Raw genomic sequence first — 23,985 nt, 5'->3', positions numbered from 1 at the left:
CCCCACCGCCTCCAGCAGCCTACTGGGAGTTGGGGCTTTGCAGGCAGGATCTGAAGATGCTGGTGGTGGAGCTCATAGAAGAAAACAGACAATGAGAGAAGCACCCAATTCCATTTCTTAGAGTGATGGGGGGGAGGGGGCAAGGGTCTTCTGTGGCCCAAATGTCCCTGAGAAGATTAGCCGTCTCCAGATCTCCTTGGCCATGATGAAGTCTTTTTGGGGTTCTGCTGGTTTTGGGAGACGCATGCCCCCTGGAAGCAGGGCGTGCCATGGAGGAAGAGCCAGGGGGAGCTGGTGTCTGAGGGCTGGCATCTCCTGCTCCTGGGAGCAACTCGGCCAGCCAGTCTCAGAGGCATGCTGATTTGGAGTGTGCCCACTTAAGGTGATTTTACAGACCAAGGAAAACAGAACAAAGAGCTAGACCTCAGCCAGCACCAGGACAGGAGCCCGGGGCCACTGGGTCCCTCCGTGCCGACGTCTCCGCCTCCCCTCGGCCCTCCACGCTCACTCTGTGCTGTGCACCAGGTGTCTCTGCTTTGTCACAAAGTTCTTTCTTTCAGCTCCTTTCGGATTCACTTCTGGGGATGCTGATGTGGCTGCAAACACCTGGCGTGGCAGCCTCACGGGAGAACACCGGAATCGAGTCCCCTCCGCTGGTTTCACGTATGACTTTGTCCTGGGCCCACCCTCACCTCTAGAATATTCTTTATTAGATAAAATAAAAACCCTTTTCCTTAGCCCATCAGATCATCACTTGTGGAATGCAGGAGCACACACGTACTTTTAATTAAGAACTGCCCATTCCAGTTCAAGCAGGCTGTGGAGGCGATCGTTTTGAGGGAAGAGTTCAAATCTCAACCCACGTCATAGCAGGGGACCAGGCCAAATGGGATGAGGGTCCCTAGAAAGACACACGCTCTTCCCTCCCTTCATCAGAACCCCCGACCCCCAGCACCTCGCAGCCCCGAGCTGCACATAGCAGCCATTCCAGCCGGCGCCCGGCTCCCCACTCCCCTTCCAAGGGAGAAGGCATCTTGGCCCTGATTGTGGAACCAGCAATCAGAGTTTATTTGCTTTGCTATTCAGCCAAGCCCCGGAATGAAATTGGCCTCCACAGAGTCTTTGGGGCCCAGCTCGTTAGGGACTTGGAGGCACAGAAGAAGCCCCTCATAGGGTTTATCGTACTTATACTGTCCTGGGGAAGGTGTCTATCACTGGCTACAGAGGAGGGGCTGTTTCAGTCCCAGCGTCCTTAAACCCGGCTGTGTTCCCCTTGCCATTAGGTCCTGACTCGCCCACTAAAGGGCAATAAGGGCCTTGTTGCTTCATGGAGTGCCCTTGATCAAATCCAAGAGGTGCTGGAATGTTGAAGAAGGTCTCTATCTTGGCTTGAGGTCCCCACCCCAAATCCTGCCACTGAGGGGCTCTCACCCATGTCCTGCCCCTGCCCCAGCAGGCAGAAGCCTCCTGGGCTGTGAGAAGCAGCAGCCTGGTGGGAGTGGACCCTCCAGACCTCAAAGACCACCCTAGGCCTGCGGCCTCAGCACCCATGCCCAGCGTCCACTTCTGGCCTGGGACCCCAAAACATAGGTATTCCTGGAAGAGTGGCCTGGTCCTCGGTCATTCCCTCCCACCCTCTTCTAGAAACAGCTTCAGGGGTAGATGCCGCATCCACCCGTCCAAGCCAGCCTGGGCAGAATGCAGGAGGCGCCTGCTGCTCACAGCTTCTCCCAGGCTTCACCCTCCACAGGGGCCTTCAAGATCCCCAGGTCTGTGTCCTGCCTGCCCCTCAGTCTCCACATGGACCGCAGGCAGGCTGTGTCATGGGAAAACTGGGGCTTGGGAGTCAGAAAGACCTGGATTCAAATTCTGTCTGTGTTACTTCCCATACTTCCCAGCCGGGTGAGCTCGGACAACATTCTCACCTGCTCCAAGCCTCAGTGTCCTTATCGGTAAAGAGGAGATAACACCTCCCTCACAAGTGATCGTGTGGACCAAACAATGCCACATCAGGGCTCCGATGAAAATTCCTTTCCAATCACACCCAACGCAATTGTGCTGGGGCCACGTCCCCTTCATTCTCAGATCAGGGTAATCGGGCGTCCTTGCTGATACCAATGAATCAGGTGGGAGGTCTCTGTACCTGAGTGACCTGCCACTAAGACTTGGGAACCCTACATTCCTCAGTTCTACTTGCCCTGCCTCGGGGAGAAGGTAGGTGGACCTGCCAGGTAGCCGGACACTGCTTTTCCTTTGCTTGAGTCCCTGGGGCTGAGCTCTCTTCAGGCCCTTAGCTACGTGACCTTCAGGGGCATTTTCTACTGTGGCCCAGTGTCCTTGGGATCCAGAAGAGAGGTGGGAAGGATAGTCATGCTAAAGATTTTATTCCAAACAAGCTGGGCTGCTCACGGCCCAGGACCTCAGGCATCAGGCACCTGGTCTCATGCTCTGAACTCGAAGTAGCAGTCTCTCTTTTGCCGCTCTTGTGGAGAGACCTTCTTCCCTGATGGGAAGGTCTGGTAGGTCTTCAGGTTCTCAGGAGCTAGTCTTAAAAGGTGCCACTTCCCCTTCGGGCTCAGAGGAGGCCTAGGGGTGAGGATGGGACTGGTGTTATGTGGTGTGCCAGGGAAGGAGGGTGATACATGCCCACCCACAGCCCCACGTGCCCACTCTCCAGCTCACGCTGGCCTGCTGGCTACTCATCAGTTTAACCCTGATAAGGCCCCTGGACTTGGGGCGGGAATAACCTGTATTTATATAACCACTACTTATATAGTGGTTAAGAGTGAGCCCTCAGGTGTCAGACCGACCTGGGATAGACTCTGGCCCTAACTCCTGGAAGAATGGCCCAGTGGTGGTATCCCCCTCTTAGCTTTGACTTGAGGAAGAAATGCAGTAGTGCATGCAAAGCTCTGGACGAGGAGTAAACACACAACAAATGTTCTAAGACATGATGATGGTGCTGATTCGGGGGACTCCAGGACAGGAGGGGCTCGCCCCAGGCCAGTCACTGACCCTCTTTCCCCAACCACCTGGTTGGTCCTTTGCATTGGTTGTGAGACTGTCAGCAGCAGAGCAAGTGGCCAGGGAATTTGGAGAAGGAACAGAGTCGGGGTGTCCCCACAGAGATGGGGACGGGGGTGGATCCTGGCCAGAGCAGTCTCAAGAGGATACCTGTCTCTAAAAGAGTCCCTAGTCCAGGGATGGACTGGCTTAGAGCCATCCCAAGTTGGAGAGAGCCCCCTGAGTCCCAGAGTTGGTGATGGGAGATGCTGCTTCCTTTCTAAGCTCTGCTTCCAACCAGCGAGGCCATGCAGCACAAGTTCCCCAGGCGACCACTGAGCCTCAGGCTCCCTTTTTGTAAAATGATGCTGTCTAGCTTGCAGAAAGGAACTTTTAGAGGCAGTGAAGTCTGTTTCTTTAAAAACCATTAAACTTATGGAAACAGATGCTGCTTTATCAGTATGGATGATGGTGACTCTCAGGACACTGAGGCAATCAGGCAGTGGTTGGCATGGAGCTAAATCCCAAGCTCTATCTCCTGATCTCCCAGGCCAGACACCAGCCACCACGCTACCCCAATCCCAGGACACCTCGTGTGGACCAGTGGTCCCCCTGCCTGCGCTTCAGGAAGGAGACAGCGCAGAAACCACAGTATCCAAGTCATCTTTCAGGGCAGAATGGGCCTTCCCTGGAGAAAGGAGCTCTCCTAGATAAAAGCAGTGAGGGGCAGGCGGCAAGGAACTTTTCTATTTTGTTGGATGGACAGAGAGTCCTTAGGAGAACATTTTCCTAATGTAGACAGGGGTGGGAAGGTGGTGGGGTGGGGAGCAATTCCTCAGTGTAGTGCCCTTTGTGGCCACCAGAGAGCAGCAGCTCCTTACTGCTCGCTGCATCAGCGCCCACGTTTGGACGAGTGTAGCTGCCAGGCTGCCTCTGCAGGGCGGCAGTCCGCAGATTCAGGCCCGCTAAGCTAAATGATTGCAGTTTTCTGCCAAACTCCCAATGAATCTGGCTGGGAAAGCACTCTTCCAGATTCACCCATTCAGGCTACCAGCATCCCCTCTGAGGCTGCCAATGCCCTTGTTCTGTCACCATCACTCTTTGCACTGCATGTTTTAGGGTGAGATCCTCAACTCATTTCTCAGTCTGTGTGCTTTGCACGCCTGGCTGAGAGCAGGCGCCCCCTGGGCTGGGTGCGTTTTTTGACTGTGTGGATGAAGGAGGCAGTCACTCACAGGACGGTGGGGAGGGGATACCGTTCCGGCTCCCTCACAGGCAGCACAAAGGAGGCGACGCGAGGCACCATGCCCGTCTTGTCTTGATAGTACTTCCGATGCTCCTGGACAGTCTATGGTTCAATCGAGGAAGAGGTGACAGGTTGTTAGTGTGCAGGAATGACCCCAGGCACCTGCAGCCCATGCCTTGCTGTACCTGGTCAGGGTTGGGGACTACCTCCCCGAATGCCCCTGGAGGAGTCCCAGCATTGCTGGGGCCCCAGCTAAATTGCCAACCCACTGGGTATCCTCACTGAGCCTCGATTTCTCATCTGCCTAATGGGAATGATGACACCCACCTGACCAGCTTTGCTGCGAAGAGTAAACAGAGACAAGGGATCAGCTAAGACCAAGTACAAAAAACCCAGCCCCACAGGCGCCCCCACACCTGCTGTGCACACAGCCTCCTTGTCCGCCTGGCTTGTGTTTACTCCTGCCTCTCCTCGCTCTCTGTACAGGGCATGTTCTGTGTGGGAGCCAAGAAGAAGGCAGAAGCTTTCACAGACCCCAAGATGGTCGCACCTGCCTCAGAGGCTGATGGCATCGGCCTCCTCCTTCCTGGAGGAAGCTGCCTTACGCATACAAGTTCTCTGCCCTGGGGCCAGGACATACCTGTGTCCTTGCAGTCAGGCTAGAGGAGGATGCTTGCAAGAGAAGGTGATGGGGAGAGTAAGGTTTTTGGAATACAGGAAAGAATGAACCCTCATCCCCGCCAAGGTCATGAGGGCCAGCTCAGGCCGCTGTGCACCTGTGGTCTGTGGGGACACGTCTGAACTACATCCAGGAAGCCTTTATCAGCCCAGACAGCGGGACGAGAACGGGGTGTAGGGGGGTCCCCTTCCTCGGGCTCGCTCCTCGAAGGGCAGCCTCACCCAGCCTGGGGCTAAGGGTGACTCAGGGCACACCCACTGGGGGTGGGGCTGCAGGGCAGGGAGAGGTGAGTGGGCTCCAGAACACAGGTGGATAAACACTATGGGCTGGACCTGGGGTCGGGGGCTTTAGTGGGGCCTTTGCCTGTGTGCTATTCATCGAAGGTGAGGGTGGATCTTAGACCTTTTACTCACCTAGAAAATATATGGCATTCCACAGACCCAAGAGACTCCGGGGGGCAGAAGGTAAGGGCAGGAGCACCCCTAGAGACCCCTAGCTCCACTGGCAGTGGGGGTGAGCAGGAAGAGGAGGCCCTGAAGCCCCAGGAGGTGGGAGGAGATCGGGGAGGGGGGTGGACAGAGTCCTGAGACTCCATTTAGCTAAACCCGCCACGATCCCTGCTGGCTCCGGGGCTCTGAGAAAGGAAATTGAGACACTGTGGCAGGTGCGAGGTCTCCCCCCCGCCCCTGGTCCCCAGCTACCAGTCCCTCCCATGGCGAGGCAGGTGGGCAAGAGGCCCCAGTGCGGCCGGCGCAGCTTACCTCGTAGAAGTGCGTGAGCTCCGTGGAGCGGTGGCTGTCCAGGTTGAAGCGGGTGTAGCTGGGCTTGTGCAGCCAGCGGTCCCTGGTGCTCGTGCGCAACATCAGCAGAAGGTGGGGGTTGGTGGAGAAGAGGGTCGGGAAGTGGCCGCCTTGGCTGAAGGGAGTGTGGCTCTTCTCCATGGCTGCGTTGCGGTGGTCCTGGAAGTATTTGAGGGTGGTGGTGCCATAGGGAGAGCCAAAGGAGAAGGCCACACTGGGGACGTGGCCTTGGTACCTGCAATCGAGGTGGGGGTGGCAGGGCCACAGATCAATGAAGGGCCCCAGGCCTGTTCCCAGAGAAGCCCTTAAAAGTGGAGGGCGCAGTGGCTCACGCCTGTAATCCCAGCACGTCGGGAGACTGAGGTGGGAGGATCACTTGAGCCCAGGAGCTCTGAGACCAGCCTGGGCAACATAGTGAGACTCTGTCTCTCTATAAAAACATAATAATAATTAAGAAAAAAAAAAGAAGGGCAAAGTCAGGGAAGCCCAATGGCCATCTCCAGCTCTGAGAGGCCTCCCAAGGTGCACTGACCTGCTCAGGACTTTGGGGAAGGCCAACCAAGTTCAAGGGGCTCTGGGCCTCTCCCTCCCCACAGAGGTCTTTGCCTAGATGCCTCTCTCCAGACCAGGGGCTTACACAGGGGACAGAACACCGGGTACCCCTTGGGCAACGCTGCAGGCAGATTGCTGTCCCTCCAGGGGCCCATGTTTGCTCGGGTGTTGGCCTGAAGATGCAGAGGCCTCCTCTGGCCCCCACGTTCTGCGGTTATCTCATGAAAGAGTAAGGGGAGTATGAGAAGCCAGTGGGGGCCCGGCCGGTGAACGGCCATGGGTGGGAGATGTGGTGTAGCAAGGCCTGGATTCAGAATGCGGCAGCCGGGCTCCCAGCACGGTGGGCTCCCAGCACGGCGGGCTCCCAGCACGGCGGGCTCCCAGCACCACAGGCTCCCAATGTGCTACTCAGGCAGCCTGGAGACCCTGACCAAGGTTCTGGAGCTCCGAGAACCTACAAGGAAGGAGCTCTTTCACCTTCTGGGACCAAGGAGTTTCTGTGAGAGGGACAGGTGATGGGCAAGGGGCCTTGGTGACACAGGCACTCTGGAGATCTTTGGTTAAATAAGACTCTCTCCAAAAGCTAAATACTTGTTTTGACAAAGCAAGTCAACAACACCCAGAGAGTATGGGCACCAGACTCTCAGCCAACAAGGAAGCTTCCCAAACAGCACGGCCCCGCGCTCCCCTGCACGCTCACTCTCTGGGGTCTGACTTCTGCCCCATGAGCCCTTGAAATCGCTCTTCCCAGCCGGGCGCAGTGGCTCACGCCTGTAATCCCAGCACTTTGGGAGGCCGAGGCGGGTGGATCACGAGGTCAAGAGATTGAGACCATCCTGGTCAACATGGTGAAACCCCGTCTCTACTAAAACTACAAAAAATCAGCTGGGCATGGTGGAGCGTGCCTGTAATCCCAGCTACTCAGGAGGCTGAGGCAGGAGAATTGCCTGAACCCAGGAGGCGGAGGTTGCGGTGAGCCGAGATCGTGCCATTGCACTCCAGCCTGGGTAACGAGAGTGAAACTCTGTCTCAAAAAAGAAAAAAAAGAAATCGCTCTTCCCAAGGCCACCTGTGCCCTCGCTGCTGCGGGTCGGTGGGCACGCTCTGTTTTGCTGGGCCTTCCGGCAGCACCGGGCATCACCCGCTTCCCCCTTCCTGAAACACTGTCTTTGGTGTGGATGACAGCTTTGCTCCTTTCTGCTGCTTTCACTGACATCTCTGAGCACAGCTTCGTGAGCCTTCTTCCCTGCCCACTTCTGGAGATCCTTGATGAACCTCCGGGGTCTGTCTTGGGTGATGGCGGCCATGCCATGGCCATAGCCACCTCTTTTGTGCAGATGGCCCCAGTCCACAGCTCCAGCCTGGGAGTTCTCGCCAAGCCTTAGACTGCTATGTACAATTGCACACCAGACATTTCCCTCGATGTCTCCCAGGCTTGATCTCCCAGCCCGACCTTCCCTGATAGTCTGGTCTCATCTGTATGAAAAGTACCCTCTAGCTGTCCAAGTAAGACACGGAGGCATCCACCTCCCACACGGCTAGTCAGTTACCAAGTCCTGTAGCTCCATCTGCACCACCTGAGCCTAGCCGTGCACCCTGGTACCTGGACTGTGGTCATAACAACCTCACTGTTGTAACTGCACCCAGACCCCCACCTCTGCAGTCCACTCTCCACCCTTCCAGCAGACTGAACTTTCTAGAGTCAAGTCCTTGGTGTGGCATTAGAGTCCAGCTGTGATCTGACCCTGGCCTAGCTCTCCAGCCTCATCAGCTACCCGACACCCCAGTCCGGCAGAGCCATCGCAGACGTCTAGATGTAACTCTGTCCCCCACTCTCGCCTCTTCTGGGGTCTTTCCCCATGCCTTGGGCCTCAGTCTCCTCATCCACAGCATGAGTACTGCCTGGAATTAGATAGCAAGGCATGGTTTCCTTCTCTTTGTCTTCAGGAAAAAGGCAAGGAAGCACAGCAGAGTGATTGCTGACAGACCTGGCCACTCCAGGGAAGGTCACACAAAGTGGGTCCTGGTCCCACCGCCCTCAATAGCTGTATCTCCCTAGAGTCTCATGGCACCGGGTGTTGGCTGGGCAGAGCCGCAATGAGGCCATAGAGGGGAGAGGCTCCACCCAGCTGCACAGGCCCCTCTCCAGCCTCACTACTCACAGCCCTGGATGCCACAGAGGCGCCCGCCTTGACACCATGACCCTGGTGATCCTGACTCTTCACCTACCTCAGCCCTCCCTCCTCGGTCCCCTGAGTCCCCCAGAGAGGCCAGTTCTCCTCCAGAACTGGAAAGATGAAGGGATTGGTGAGCGCCTTGCTGTCTCTCCTGTGAGGCTGTGTGGTCACTTTGGCTGCTTCAGGAGACAGAGTCCTCCTCCCTGCCTGGGCATTGCTCCTGGGTCTGGAGCTCCTGCTCCGGCTTCACCCAAGGCCTCACTGTCCCATCTGCCTCTCCCTGTCTCTTTCTGCCTCTGCCCTTCTTCCGTCACCTTGAATGTCCCCCTCTCTTGCCCTCTTCCCCTCTGCCTGTAAGTGGGCATGAGCGGTGGTTCCTAGACTGTAGATTTCCACAGTAAAGGCTGGTGCATGTTTATAGGCAGAGGGGAAGCAGCTAAGAGAGGAGACATCAAAGACGGCGAAGAGGAAGGCCAGATTGCAGGTTCCCTCTCACAGACGGCCCGTTCCCTTCCCCTCCTGCTTGGGCTCACTAAGGAATCCGCTGCATCTTCTCCCTGATTTCTCAACCCTCATCCTTTCCTTGACCTCCCTCAGCCTGCCTTCAGACCCACCACTGAAACCTGCACCTCTACGTCTAAATTAAGGTCGTATCAGATCATGCTGTTGCCAAATCCAGCGTCCTCTGCTCACACTGTCCCTCTGCAACATTTGCATGGGTGAAGAAACTTGTTTGGAAAAAAACCTAACCTGAGACGTGCAAGCAAGTTCCTGAGAGCACTTTGTGCTGTAGATGAAGCTTAATGAAGATATAGATTCCATAAATTAAGACGTCAAAGGCAAGCAATGGGGAGACGCTGCCTCCTCTACCCTGAGGGCTCCTCCCATGTGGAGGGGAGGTTCCTCCCACCCAAAACCACCTCCCGGCCCCACCTGCTCTCGTGCACTGGAGGTGGAGGAACAGCTGGGTGGTGAGTCGATGGAAAACACTGGCAGCCTGCGGCCCACCCCTCCTCTCCCTCCTCCTGCTCGCTCCTCTGGGCCTTAGGTTTTAGATGGACAGACTCTGCCCATGGAAAGGAAGCTGGCCCCAGAGCAGCCCTGCCTGTCCCGTTCTAAGGCTGTGTTCACCCCATTCTCTAACAGCAGTGTTCCTCTTTCATCTTTCTCAAATGGTTCAGAACGTAGGGAATGTAAGATGCTGGTCTCCAGGTGCTGCCAATCCCAGCAAAAAGATGAAGTGATAGAATGAAAGGCAAAGGAAGATATCCACAGCATTCTGCTGGGAAAAGAGTGTGACCCAAGAATACCACACCAGCCAGGGGATCGTGGGGGACAAAGCCACCCTGTCCCAGCATGAAAGGGCTCAGCAACTGAAGCACTCACAAGCTGTTCTTGAAAGTCATGTTCAGTGACAAAATCCTGCCAACCAAAAGATGATTCAAAAGAAAAAAAAACAACTCAGTGCTGTAGAACCTCTGTTAGAATGAGTGGTGATGAGCTTCAAATCTATTTAAGTGCAGAACCAAGAATAGCAACTAGGTGAATGCTGGCTACAGAACGTAATGTAAATGTTATACAACCTGTCAAAGTAAAACTAATTTCAGCTACCAAAATTGGGGGGTGGGTGGAGGGGAGATGGGGGTGCACTTACTAAGAATCTCTTCAAATCAGAGTCAACCTATGGTATCTAAAATTGAAATATGTCGTTAGAAAAAAGTACAACATAATGACTCTAGCCCTTTGAGGGTTTTTACCCTCTCTCTCTCTCCTATAAAGGGATCTTTTTATACTAATATTTCTTGTGATTAATTAACATTTATCTCAAATCTACCTGTTCTTCCATTTTACTTCAGTTTGTTTCTGTTCAGTTATGTTCTACTAAGATTCAATTTTATGCATTTCATTTAAAAATAGAAAATATGGTATGATTAAATTTTAATAAAGCTGCTTTTGTCCATCTTTCTATCAGCCATCCATCCACTCCTCCATCGAGTCTTTTATCTGAATAGACACATAAGGTCTACGGCCATACCATCCTGAACATGCCTGATCTTGTCTGAATATACACATAAGGAGAAACTCTGAATACAATTCACCAAATGTTCACCCTAGATAATTCAGTGTTTGGTGTTGCTTTCTTCTTTGTACACACATCGTTTTTTAAAAACAGAGTCAGATGGCGTCAAACACTAATTTATCGGGAGCCCGCTGTGTGCTGGCCCACACTAAGTGCTGGGAACACAAGACCCACGGTGCTCGCCTGCCTTCCCTGAGCCCAGTCTTCGCTCAGTGTTTACTGAGTCATGGGCTGCATGTGTCAGGGGCCATGCTGAGCTGGCCTGGGTACGACCAGCTCCAACTCATGTGGGACCACGGTCCAGGCTCTAGTGCTATCAACCACAAGGAGGGAAGGCCATTCCCGGGGTGAGCACCATAGGAGCAGTTTCCACTGGGGGGAGGCTTTGAGGAGAGCCCCTGGGTCTGGCTCCTTCTCCAGGTGATGGTGTTGCCACAGGGTCCTCTTCTCTTTTCAGGGACGCATTCCTTCTGGGAAATCTCATCTATGTTAGACTTCCAATGTGTACTGTATGTCACTGACAGCCAGATCTGAGTCTTCAGCCTCTACCATTCTCCTGGCAATGGATCCACATGCCTGGCTGCCCACACAGGGCTGCCCCCCACCCACCCCCGCCGCCAGACTCAGCCCCACCGAAACTCTCTTTCTCCTGTATATCCCTGCCCCCTCCAACCTCCATTTAGGCCAGAAACTGGGACTCGATGGCCCCGAGTCCTCCCTTCTCCATCACCCTCCACATCTGACCTCTCCCTAAGTCCTGCTTAGGCCCCTCCTTTGCCACTGGCCTGCGGCCTTCCTCTGTCCCACTGCTGCGAGCTTCCCTCGTTGCTTGCCTAGACAATCTCCAATCTCCTCCCTGGTCTCCTGGACCGAGTATCACCCCCTCCAGCCTGCTGTCCACGCAGCACCAGAGCCGTCCTTCCTCTCCCCCATCACTTCCCTGTAGGTGCTCTGGGCCCCAGTAGCATTACTTATAGGCCCCACATGCTCTTCAGGCCTCTGGGCCTTTGCACGGAGTTCCTCTGCTGGGATGGATTTCTCCTCTTGCCCACCTGGGGATCTGCTGCCCACTCCTAAGGGGCCAGTGCCCTCTGCTGCCTCCCCTGACTGCATACCCTATACCCAGCACCTGCCTTGCTGGGAGGACTGTCATCCTTAAGTCCACACTCAGGCCCACATGAACTTGTCTCTTCTGCTAATCCATGTTCTCATTTATCCTTGGCACCTGGCACATGACAAGTGCTCAACAAATGTTCACTGGAGGAGGCGGAATCCCAGAAACTCTGGGGGCACCATGCCCTGGAGTCCTGATTTAAGAGGAGCGTGGCTCTGATCAGCAGAGCACACGTTGGCACGAAGCATCCCGCCCACAGGGGCGTTGGGCTCCTCCAAAGAAAGGAGCCATAGAAAAATGATGTGTTCTCGTGATTCTTCTCTTCGCCCCCAAGCTCTCTGCCATACTCCTCTGCTCCCTGCTTCTCCACCTTCACTGAATGCCAAGATATTTGCATCCTAATAGAATAGAAGCCCTCTCCTCCGCAATCCTCCTGAGTTCTGCCTGGATTCCGTTCAGGGCTTGCTGCTCAGGCAGGTGTGTGTGTGTGCACATTTGCACACATGTGCAGTTTCACATTCTTTAGCACTCAGTGGGCTAAAGATACAAAAATTAGCTGGCATGGTGGCGGGCAGTTAAGTTCTTCGGTTAAGTTCTATTAACATTCAATTTCATGCATTTCATTTTAAAATAGTAAATATGGTATGATTATATTTTAATAAAGCTGCTTTTGTCTGTCTTTCTATCCATCCACACCCATCCATCCATCCATCCATCCACTCCTCCATCTAGTCTTTTATCTGAATATACACATAAGATCTACGGCCATACTACCCGGAACACGCCCCATCTCGTCTGAATATACACACAAGGAGAAACTCTGAGCTTGGCACAGAGCTGGGCAAGCTAGGTGTGTGTCCCTTGTATGCACCTGCATTTGTATTCCTTTGAGCATACCCTGAGCTCCACGGTGGAGCGTTCTGCAGTCCTGTTGGTGCTGGTCTGTGGCAGGCCAAGCTAGGGAGGAACAGAGGGGAATGGCAAGTTTTATAACAGGGCATCAAGGGGTCCCAACGGCAGTGTCTGCTGTGTTAGCTGGTGCCACCACCACACCTCCTCTTCAACCTCATCTGCCCCCGTCCACCACCCCATTCCTCCATCCATCAGTACACCACATACGCCAGGAGACTGTGCCAGGCTGGGCCCCTGGGCAATGGTCACATGTGAATTCTCAGGTTCACTGTGGGTCACTGTGTATAAAAGGAGCAGTCCCTTCCCTGCCTCTTAATAGCACTGTTTGGCTCCAGAGCCAACATTAAAACTAATTACCATGAGCCAGCAGGGATCCCATGATCAGCCTTATTAACTAATTAACTAGCGACTATTTGGCATGCCCCCATTCCACAGTGCATCCTCTCTCTTCTCCTCCACAACGCCTCCTACTGAGGACGGCTCTGATCAGATCCCTCCCCAGGACAAAACCCTTAGAGGGTTTCTGTAGCCTGTGAAACCAAGCACAAGCGGGGCCGGGGTCAGCCCCTCCCTGCCAGGGGCTCGGTAGGAAGTCTTCCCAGCCGCATCATCCACTGTCATATCACAGCTTTCCCAACCCAGTCGAAGAGGCCACTTGCTGCTTTGAAAGAACATCCTTCTGGCACCTCCACACCATTTTTTTTCTCAAGCCACACCCTCCATCCAGAAGGCTCTGCTCTCCTCCCCTCCCCCACTGTGATCTTACCCATCCTTCAAGGTCCATCTCGAATGCCCTCTTTCCCATGGAGCCTCCATGACCCAGCCCATAGACCCTGCCTGTCTGCTCCATGGAACCGTCTTTGCCCTTTACACCTCTTCTATGTCCACTCACGCTCTTTTTCTTTGAGACAGAGTCTTGCTCTGTCGCCCAGGCTGGAGAGCAGTGGCACGATCCTCACTGGGACTTCCACCTCTCGGGTTCAAGCAATTCTCCCTGCCTCAGCCTTCCAAGTAGCTAAGATTATAGGTATCCACCACCACGCCCAGCTAATTTTTATATTTTTAGCACAGACAGAGCTTTGCGATGTTGGCTAGGCTGGCCTCGAACTCCTGACCTCTGCTTCGGCCTCCCAGAGTGCTGGGATTACAGACATGAGCTTCTGCATCAGCCTCAGTTCACATTCTTTCATATCACAATAATCTGAGCCACTGGAATATTCTTTCTGTATGAATTAGAAGCTCCCTGGGGAGGGAGGTTTCTTTTGTACTCATATTGGCATGCTTGGCATTCCCCACACCCAGTGGATGCTCTGTAAATATCTGTTGAGTGAAATTGACAAACGGCAACACATTTTTCAGGGCTGGTCCTTCTTCTGGAGAGAAGGAGGGTCCCTGTTGCACAGCCCAAGTCTTCAGGAGCCCCTGATCCCCTGTTCTTAGGGGTCTCCCCAGTTCTTAAAGGTTGAGAGGCACTAGTTACATTGTGAAATGTCCTTGAACAGCTCAGAAGTGAATTTAAGGAAAGGGATAGGGCTGGCCTTGGGGCAGAGGTCCTGGGAAGTGGGTGGGGAATTACGTGGCTTATGAATCCTCTGGAAGAGAAGACACTGCAAAGGAGAAAGTCAGGTGAGTGGCTGGCGGTCCCCCTAAGTGCATAAGGCCCTCTGAGACCAGGCTGCCTCCTGGGGAGATACACAGGGAAGCTCCCTGCAAGAACAGGGCCCGGAGGGAGAAGAAGAATTGAGGGGCTGTAGAATTTACTTTCTGCTTCTGTATTTTGGGCTTGAATCAGGGACAATGATCTGCTCCCTCAGCTGGGGATGAGAACTGAACAAGGAAAGCAGCAACTGCTGTGCCTTCAGTCAGACCTCTCAGCCTGGGGGCGGGGGTATGCCATGAAGAATGGCACAGGTGGAAGGCTCCACATGAGGAGGTCCCTCCTTTCAAATGCTTGAAAACAGGACCATACCTGCTCATTTATCAACAGTGCTCTGCATTGCAAGGAGCCATAGAAATTCTCAGACAAGCGTTCTTGTCCCTGGTCACATCTTAGAATTACCTGGGAGGATTAAACACTCCTGAAGCCCAGGCCCAGCCCGAACAATGCCATCAGAATCTCTAGATGGGGTCTGAGCACAGGTTATTGTTAAAGCTCCCCAGGAGATTCTAATACCAACGAATGGACACAGGGTCCCCTACGTCTCCCTGGGCAGATGGCCTTTGTTTCATACCCCAAGATGCCTGTCTGGAGGGCTGCAGCTCCTGTGCCCGGGCCTGGGTTGAAGTGGAAGGGGCTTTGGAAATGCAAATGCTTTGGAACCCTCCCTTCCCAAGCCTGGCCTGACCTCTCTCCCTGAGGGGTAAGGCCACAGGCTCCAGGGAGTAGGCAGGGTGGTTCTCACGCTGCTATAAAGAACGGCCGAAGATTGGGTAATTTATAAAGGAAAGAGGTTTAATGGACTCGCAGTTCCGCAGGGCTGGGGAAGCCTCAGGAAATTTACAGTCACGGAGGAAGGAAGCAAACACGTCCTTGTTCACATGGTAGCAGGAGAGAGGAATGGGTGCCCAACAAAGGGGGAGCCCCTTACAAAACCATCCGATCTCGTGAGAACTAACTCTCATGAGAACAGGATGGGGGAACTGCCCCCATGATTCGATTATCTCCACCTGGTCCCTCCTGTGACATGTGGGGATTATGGAAACTACAATTCAAGATGAGATTCGGGTGGGGCCACAGCCAAACCATATCCCAGGGGCAGGCTGCAGTGGGCTACAGGCAGTGCCTTCTGGCTTCAAGGGAATCAATTTCTAAATTTTTGGGAATTTGTTAAGTCTGTTATTGAACAAGTCAGTATTAAATATCAAATTATATTAAATTACAATTAAATATGTTCTATTAGGCCAGGCATGGTGGCTTCTATAATCCCAGCACTTTGGGAGGCCAAGGCAGGCAAATGGCTTGAGCCCAGGAGTTCGAGACCAGCCTGGGAAGCCCTGTCTCTATAAAAAATACAGAAATTAGTGAGGCACGTGCACACCTGTGGTCCCAGCTACTCAGGAGGCTGAAGTGGGAGGATCACTTGAGCCCAGGAGGTCAAGGCTGTAGTGAGCTGTGATCATGCCACTGCACTCAAACCTGGACGACAGAGTAACACTCTTCCTCAAGGGAAAGAAAAACACATTATATTAAAATCAAAGGAGATAAGTAGTCAAAATTCCTCACTTCCTAATTATTTTACCACATTACTATCGTCTGTGTTTGAGGTTGTCATGTCCACTGTATCTGTGGGGTGGAAATATTATATAATGGTGCACAGCTGTGAATTCTTCCCTCCCCAACTCTGCAATTAGGGACACTATGTTGATAGTTTGAAATCAGCGTTGGTGAGAGTATTTATACCACAGATACAAATGAATGCTACAAACCAAAGCATTTTTCCTCCAGAGAACTGGTGGTTAGCATTTGCCAGCACATCACTGTGTGTGTTTGCCATACAGGGATTCTGGGGATGGGACACAGCCACCTTTGTGGGACCACTCTCCTGACAATGGCAAGTGTAGAATGCACTGATTTTAGGACCAGAGGCCCCTGAGGTCTCTGAGGTCCAGCTCAGTGACAGATGTGGGCACAGCTGCCACCCTAGGCAAACAGGGAGAGGGACTGGGAGGCAAATCCTCCTGCCTCACTCTTGGTGAGAGCCGCTGGGCAGGAGCTGTGGGGATGGGGCACAGTGGCAGTCTGGGCATGAATGAAAGCACAGTGCAAGCCAAGCGTCTGCACTGAGAGCCAGGTGAGGCATGGCAAGAAACAGAGAATGAGGAGTGGATGCCACCCAGATCTGACCTGCAATCAGGAAGCTCAGATTCTCACTGTGGCCAATCTCATCCCTTCAAACCCCTTCAGATCCCAGGGACTCAGACCTAAGAGCTCCTGCCCACTGCAAGGCTGGCACCCACTCCAGGCGCAGGCAGGCACTGCCTGCGACAAGTGTCTAGGGGCTGTGTCCCCAGGAGCAGCAAGGGACCAAACGGAGCAGCCTGGCCAGCGAGACTGAAGATCAGCTTTGTTATGGTCTCATGTTCCCCCAGGGAGCCTAGAATCAGGTCTTGAACACAGTAGGAATCCAACTAATGAGAACAGCTAGCAATTATCAAGTGCCAGGCTTCAGGTATGTGAACTAACTGAAACCTCTTTAACCTACACACCATTATCATCCACGCTGAACAGGTAAGGTAGGTGAGGCATAGGGGATAAATAACCTGCCCAGGGTAAGGAAGCGATGGAGCCAGGATTCCTACCAGGCAGGCTGGCTCCAGAGTCCATCTCTTACTGTCGACCCCATTCCCTCTCTGCTAAATGAGGGATGCAGTGTGAAATGCCACATGAGGGTTGGGGAGATTTGGGGTGATCTGGGGTGTTGAAGTCACAAAGACGAGACCCAGCAACTTGCTGAAGGACATTGGGCAAGCTGCTCCTTCCTCATTTGGGTTGTTGTGAGGATTTTAAAAAAGAAGAAGAAAGGCTGGGCACGGTGGCTTACGCCGGTAATCCCAGCACATTGGGAGGCTGAGGTGGGTGGATTACCTGAGGTCAGTAGTTTGAGATCAGCCTGGCCAACATGGCAAAACCCTGTCTATACTAAAAATACAAAAATTAGGCAGGCATGATGGCTCGTGCCTGTAATCTCAGCTACTCAGGAGGCCGAGGCAGGGACAATTGCTTGAACCCGGGAAGCAGAGGTTACAGTGAGCCAAGATCTCACCACTGCACTCCAGCCTGGGCAACAGAGCAAGATTCCATCTCAAAAAGAAGAAGGAGAAGGAGAAAGAGAAGGAGAAGGAGGAGGAAGAGGAGAAGGAGGAGGAGGAGGAAGAGGAGGAGGAGGGGAAGGGGAAGAGAAAGGGGAAAGGGAAGAAGGAGAAGAAGTGGAGGAAGGACAAGAAGAAGAAGAAGAAAATGTCGTAAAGCACCCAGCACAGTGCCTGGCACATAGTTGGAACTCAGACTTAGGAGATCACAGTGTTACTACCAGGCATTAGGGACTTGGCTCCAGGCAGGTGCCCCTAGACCTGAGTGACAACATCTGAAACAGGAGGGTACAGGGCTGCATGATTTCTGAGGTCCACACCTGCATGAATATTCTCTACCTCTATGAATAAAACAGGTAAGGGGGGTATTTGAGTATCAGAAGAGACCGGCTGTGCTTTAAAATCCTGCGATTCATGTTTGAACAGAAAAGTAATAATTATCCAAGTGTGGTCAGGGATCTTGGGTTCTTTCATTAAGTTAACAGAATTGCCATTCAGGTAACATTTGGAGACAAAACGACTCAATTCATTCCTCAATGATGGGAATCTTTAAGGAGAACACATCCCTTCCAGAAAGATCCAGATGAGAAAGCAGCAGATACGGGCTCAGCTGCTCAAAATAGCCCAGTCTAGGCTTGAGGCTTCATTCATGACCCTCTTATCACCATTTCTAAATCAATCACAGGATGGGCACTCAAGGGAACTGCCAAGAAGTGGCAGGAACAGGAAAGCACCCAGGGGACTGCTTCTGAAACCTGCAGCTCCCACCCCTTCCAGACAGAGTTGGGGAACCGCGGGACAGGGTTTGCAGGAGCACCAGGCCTTGCCCCTCAGATGGGAAATGTCCAGGAGTCAGACTACAGCAAAGTTTCCAACTGGAGACTGTGGGAGGCTTAAGAAAAAAAATCAAAGTATAAAATCAAACCTCACGATAAACACCCAGAATGTGGTGTCCATGCCACCACCCAAGGCTGCAAAAATGGATTTGAACTAAACCTTACGTGTTTACACCACACGAGGGCAGCCCCCACCTGTTTGTCTTTGTCTTCCCAGCCTCCTAACATAACACCTGGCATGTCCCTGACCCAAATGAATGCCTTAAATAAAGGAAAACAGGCAAATACTAAGTCACCTGGCTTGGCTTCAGGAAACGACCATGACCTGGTAAATCAGCTTTGCCTCATGGGAACCCAAGTGACTTTGAGCCCTCTCCAAGGCCCAGAGAAAAGTGGCATCCACAAATGGGTTTCATTAAAACTACAGCACTGGCCAGGCACGATGGCCCACACCTGTAATCCCAGCACTTTGGGAGGCTGAGGCAGGTGACGGCCTGAGATCAGAAGTTTGAGACCATCCTGACTAACATGGTGAAACCCTATCTCTACTAAACATACAAAAATTAGCCAGGTGTGGTGGCACATGCCTGTAATCCCAGCTACTCAGGAGACTGAGGCAGGAGAATCCCTTGAACCTGGGAGGCAGAGGTTGCAGTGAGCTGAGATTGCGCCATTGCACTCTAGCCTGGGTGATGAGAGTGAGACTTTGTCTCAAAAACAAGCAAACAAACAAATGAACAAACAAACAAACACCTACAGCACCAGCCCCTAGTTGCTACTTTCTCATGCAGTGTCCAGAAATGATTTGAATATCACAGCACCTCAGTGTCTAGCTTATTCTGCTTCAACACAATCCCAGCTTCATATCATATACACTTTTCTTCATGCTGCCATCTGCTCCATTTGCAAGAAACAGCATCGGGGCATTTTCACCCATTTGGAGACCCAGCCTGCAGAACCCCCAAGAGACTCATTTCATTCATTTCTTCAGTCTTTTTTTCAGACAAGGGTTCTTAGGATCATTCATTCATTCTACACAGATTTGCTGATACTGTGCAGGGTGCATCTCAGAATCCAGTCCTGCTCTCAGCACGGGTGCTCACTGGTAGGAGGGATTTACCCTGGGAGAGGAGGTCCGGGGTGGAAGCATCAGACACTGTAGGAGAAAGAGCCAGAGGACAGGGGCGAACAGTCAGGCTTGCATGTTTGATGTTTGGAGTATGCAAATATCCAGAGAAAAGAAAGGTAGGTGTAACCTGTCATCTCAAAGTGCTAAAAAGCAAGCCAGCCTCAGGGCAAGTGGCAAGGAAGCTTTCCAAGAAAAGCTTCTGGGAGGATAAAGTGAGATTGGTGAAGGGGCTGATCGCAAAGTCGGGCGGGTACTGCACGCATTACCCAGTAACTACAACTCTTCCGGCCTTGCCAGGTTCTTCGAGCGGGCACCCACCCGGTATCCTTCCCGCCTCCCACCAACAAAAACTCACCTTGCCCCAGTGCCGGGTGCCGGCCTGCTTTTCCTTGCATTCTAAGCGCCGCAGGCTACTCGCCCGGGGCGTCTCCAAGCACCAACCCCCGTAGCTCCATCTCCTCTCTCTTCCCCACTATGTCCACGCAAGATCCCTTGTCCCCTGCTGGTTGTGCCCGATCGCCAGGGAGCGCCTTCCTACGAAGGGGAATCTGGGGAGGCCCCACCGGTGCCCGCCCAATTCCTGGTCTGGGACCACAAACCCCCAGGAAGTTCGCTCACCCAGTAGGGTGGAAAATTGGCGCCTCGGAGTTCCTTCAACCCCAAAGTCCGGGGGCAGGGGGCTGAGTTTCGACCACAGAGGAGGACGCTCGCGGAAGGGGGCAGGGAGAGGTCTTACCCAGGCATGAGGCCAGGGGGCACATAGGCGGCATTGAACTCGGTCAGTAAGGTGCCCGCGCTGCGAGAGGCCATGGTGGGTGCGCGAGTGCAGTGAGCCTGGCGCTCCGCTCCGCCCCGCGGTAAACAGCGGCGGGTCACCCGGCAACGGCCACGGCGCGCCTGGCAACCCCAGCTGGCCCCGCGGTCCTCGCCCCGAAGGCGCCTCCTGTCTCCGCGAACTCTGCAGGGTGACCTCCGCCCCTTGTCCTGGCGCACCGCAGCTCTCTGCCTGGCTGCGTGCGGGATGTGGAGAGGCTCAGATGCCGGACGGAGGCAGAAACTCGCTGCAGAGGCCTGGCGGGATCCCTCTTGCCGTGACCCGGCTTGGAACACGACGCTACTGCAAAGGACAGGCCAGGTCCTCACTTAGGAGGCCGCGCACAAAGCAGCTGCCCCACGGCTCAGGCTCAGAAACCTGAGGGGCCGAAGAGGCCCCAGGAACTCTCTACCCAAGGGTTTCCCCTGCACCCCAGCTCCGAGGGGGCTCCAGGAAAGGGCTCTCCAGTGGGCAGGGCTGAGTGTGGTTGCCTAGGATGCTGTGTATAATTGTGTGCGTATGTGTGTGTATATGTGTGTGTAGGTGTGTATGCACGTGTGTTCATGTATGTGTGTGCATGTGTGTATATGTGTATGCATGCGTGTGTATGTGTGGGGGGTGGGGGTATGTATCTGTGTGTATGTGTATATATGTGTTCATGTATGTGCGTGTGTGTATGTGTGTGTATGTGTGTGTTGTGTTCAATTTACTCCTGAATCTCTAGCTGGTACTTCTCACCTCATTGTGCCCTTCAAACTACTCCACAAGAGTTTTATTGGTAAGGGGCGCAAAGAAAATCATAGAAAGTCTGGGTGTGTGATTTATATTTGTCCCCAGTGCCACCGTTCATTTTGGGGGTGGCATCCGCAGGTGGTGTTTGCCCTGGAGAGCAGGCCTGCGGAAGGCCCACCCCTGTGTACTCCTGCCTCCCTCCCTCCTGTGGCTGTTCCAGCCTCCACATCCAGGTTTTATACAGCCTTGGTGTATAGGGCAGGGCCAGGGCCTTCGGGTTTTCCCTAAGGGGTGAAGGTATGAAGACAGCTTCCACAGTCCAGGCTCTTGGTGACTCGGGTGGAGGCTCCACCACCTCAGCTCCCTCTGCAGCAATCCTGGTGTCATGAAGAAGCCTGGCAGGCCCCTCTTCTTCTCCCGGTCTCGCTTCTTCCCCTCAGATGTCAGATGGAAAGCTGAGAGTCAGGGGGTGAATGAGAAATCAGGGAAGCCTGGAGGCGGCATGGGAGAAAGCCTGGGTTCCAAAGCCCCCAGCCAGCCGGTTCTCTTGGGCCCTCTCTCCCCTCCCTGAGCCGGCCAGACCAAACCCCTGCGGAGCTCCAAAGCTCTGAGCTCTCTTTGAATGAAGGTGAGGGCCTCTAACGCCTGGGCAGATGGCCTGGGGCTGCTGCAGGAGCCTTGACAGGCGATCCTGGGCCCCGGGGGAAGCGGCAGGCCGGAGGGAGGGAGAGAGCTGAGAGTCAGGGGGTGGCTGAGAAGGCAGGGAAGCCTGGAGGCAGCTTGGGAGAAGGCCTGGGGTCCAAAGCCCCAGCAAGCCGGCTCTCCCAGGCCCCCCCTCCCCTCCAGAAGCCGGCCAGACCCAGCCCGTGTCTAGCTCCAGAGCTTCAGGCACGCTCAGGTGGAAGCAAAAGCCCCAGGCACTGGCCCACGGTCCTGAGGCTGCGGCAGTGGGTCTCTACGGGGCGGCCCTGGGGCCCAAAGGAAGTGGCAGGCCTGTGAGAGAGAGAGCTGAGAGTCCGGGGGTGGGTGAGAAGGCAGGGAGGCCTGGAGCCAGCTTGGGAGAAAGCCTGAAGCCCAAAACCCTCAGGAAGCTGCTCTCCCGGACCTTCCCTCCCCTCCAGGGGTCAGCCAGACTCTGCCCCTGCCTAGTTCCAGAGCTCCCGGCTGGCTCTGGGTGGAAACGAAAGCCCCAGCCACCCCAGTCTGGTTCTGTAAATGGCAGTGGATGAAGACCACAGATGCTAATGGGTTCACAGGATGTGGCTGCCACCAGGATTCTCCAAAGACTTTCCCTGGCAAATGCCAGTGAAACAGAGGCGAGCCACAGGCTTCCCAGAGGCTCAAGAAGCAGAAGCACTGAAGCCTGGTGGGAAGGGAGCTCTAGGCAAAGGGATGGTTGCAAACAAACTCAGTGGAAGGAAAACGTCCTCCAGAATGCAGTCATGTCCGTATTTTTCTAAATTCTCCCTGGGGAACTTGTCCTACAATAAGGAAAACATTAGTCAAAGACCCCCAGCCCTGGTGAGGTTGACCACCCACTCCCTCCCTCCCCCATCAGGGCTGCCCAGCCAGTCCTGCTCGTAAACCCACCGCCTACCTGTGTTCTAGTCCATCTGTCTTTTCTGCTTGGGACCTGGTGCCATCCATACCCTATTCATCCCTGAATCTCAACACCTGGCTCTGGAAGGAATTCAGTAAACGTTCATTACATAATTTATATACTGAGTTACCAAAATGGGTAATAGAAGAAAGGAAATTAAAAAGTGGGATATGGCCGGGCACAGTGGCTAACGCCTGTAAACCCAGCACTTTCGGAGGCCGAGACAGGTGGACCACTTGAGGTCAGGAGTTTGAGACCAGCCTGGCCAAAATGGTGAAACCCTGTCTCTACTAAAAATTACAAAAATTAGCCGGGTGTGGTAGCACGTGCCTGTAGTCCCCCTAGTTGGGAGGCTGAGGCAGGAGAATCGCTTGAACCCAGGAGGAGGAGGTTGCAATGAGCCCAGATGACTCCACTGTACTCTCGCCTGGGTGACAGAGTAAGACTCTGTCTCAAAAAAAAAAAATAAAATAAAAGTGGGATCTATCTTAGGTTTCAGAAAGGTCAGCTGACGCCACTGAAACCTGCTAAGTGGAAATGCTACCATTTTATGGATGTGGAAACAGATTCAGCAGAGATCAGTGCCTTCGCTGGGGCAGGTTCATAGGCTTTTTTCTAAAGATGCAAAGGTTATTAGAGGCCTCATGAAATTCACCACCTTCAGAGGAGGACCTCCAGAGAACCAAGGGAGGAGATGTTTTGTTTGTTTGTTTTTAACCTTGTAGCCACCAAGCCTTAAAAACACAGATCCCCTGATGACCTCATGGATAGAAAATGCTAGTTGTTTTTTTTTTTTTTTTTTTAAAGAGACATTAAACTAATTTAGCTTTTGAAATTAGAATTCGCATTCACTTGTATTTAATAAACGGAATACTCTAAAACATTTTTAAATTCAATATGATTAGATAAATGTGAGAAAGGTAAGCAAGAACTGGGTAAGAAAAAGGGCGAAGAAAGAAAAAAACATAACTAGGAAAAGAAAAGGTAGGGCACAGTAGCAAGGAAATATCTAGAAGGAGGAAAGAAAGCTCTTAGGACATCCCGTAGGTTATTTGGAATGTAGAATTCAAAGGCAGTAACCTCTTGTTATCATGCTGTGAAAAATTAGTATTCCTCTTTTTAACCTGTAGATTCTGTTTCAGGTAGATCCCTGAGCTCACTCTTTTATCCTGTCAACTGTAATTGGGCATCCTACCGTGCACAGGATACCATATGGGGCTCTGGGGTGCAGCGATGCTGTGCTCCAGAGTCTCCCTGGGGTCAGTAGCAGAAGAGGCAAGGAGAGCAGTCCTAGGACTCTGTAAGATGAGCGGGGCACGAGCAGCACAGAGGAGAACCCCAACCCAGGCGGGGTGCAGGTGCAGAGGCACCTCCAGGAGCAGGCACTTGAACTGAGTCCACGATAGGGTGGGGGCATTCCACCAAGAGCAAATGGCAAGAACAAGGGTGCAGATGACCCTGCACAGGCTCCAGCATCAGGGATGCCGGCCCCCAGGGTCCCT

General features: G+C 53.4%; 2 protein-coding genes across 2 annotated transcripts in view; one reads left to right on the top strand and one right to left on the bottom strand.

Annotated features, from left to right (window-relative positions):
• CIB4 (calcium and integrin binding family member 4) overlaps positions 1–737 on the top strand; it is a 65,318-nt gene extending 64,581 nt beyond the window's left edge. The window contains exon 7 of the mRNA XM_017545546.2: positions 561–737. Within this exon, the coding sequence (XP_017401035.1) occupies positions 561–591 (31 nt within the window). The 3' untranslated portion in view covers positions 592–737. The remainder of the gene's footprint in view (positions 1–560) is intronic.
• On the bottom strand, positions 689–20,179 carry FAM166C (family with sequence similarity 166 member C). The gene is made up of 4 exons (XM_017545545.2): positions 20,074–20,179; positions 5,690–5,963; positions 4,239–4,351; positions 689–2,586 (listed from the first exon to the last, which is right to left on the bottom strand). Exons 1-4 carry the CDS (start codon positions 20,145–20,147, stop codon positions 2,442–2,444), a joined length of 606 nt encoding a protein of 201 aa, XP_017401034.1. The 5' UTR covers positions 20,148–20,179; the 3' UTR covers positions 689–2,441.
• Between the last annotated feature and the right edge of the window lie 3,806 nt (positions 20,180–23,985).

The sequence above is a fragment of the Cebus imitator genome, unplaced genomic scaffold (genome assembly GCF_001604975.1).
Source record: "Cebus imitator isolate Cc_AM_T3 unplaced genomic scaffold, Cebus_imitator-1.0 Scaffold180, whole genome shotgun sequence".
Taxonomy (NCBI): domain Eukaryota; kingdom Metazoa; phylum Chordata; class Mammalia; order Primates; family Cebidae; genus Cebus; species Cebus imitator.
The sequence above is the reverse complement of the archived record's forward strand: the minus strand, read 5'-3'. Positions and strand labels throughout refer to the sequence as shown.

What these genes read in the sequence shown, in the direction of transcription:
- FAM166C (XM_017545545.2), bottom strand. Translation starts at nt 20,147, where the DNA reads ATGGCCTCTCGCAGCGCGGGCACCTTACTGACCGAGTTCAATGCCGCC. An exon ending in CCCCCTGGCCTCATGCCTGG is followed by an intron (nt 5,964 to 20,073) that starts GTAAGACCTCTC and finishes CCTCGATTGCAG; the next exon opens with GTACCAAGGCCACGTCCCCA. An exon ending in AGCTCACGCACTTCTACGAG is followed by an intron (nt 4,352 to 5,689) that starts GTAAGCTGCGCC and finishes ATTGAACCATAG; the next exon opens with ACTGTCCAGGAGCATCGGAA.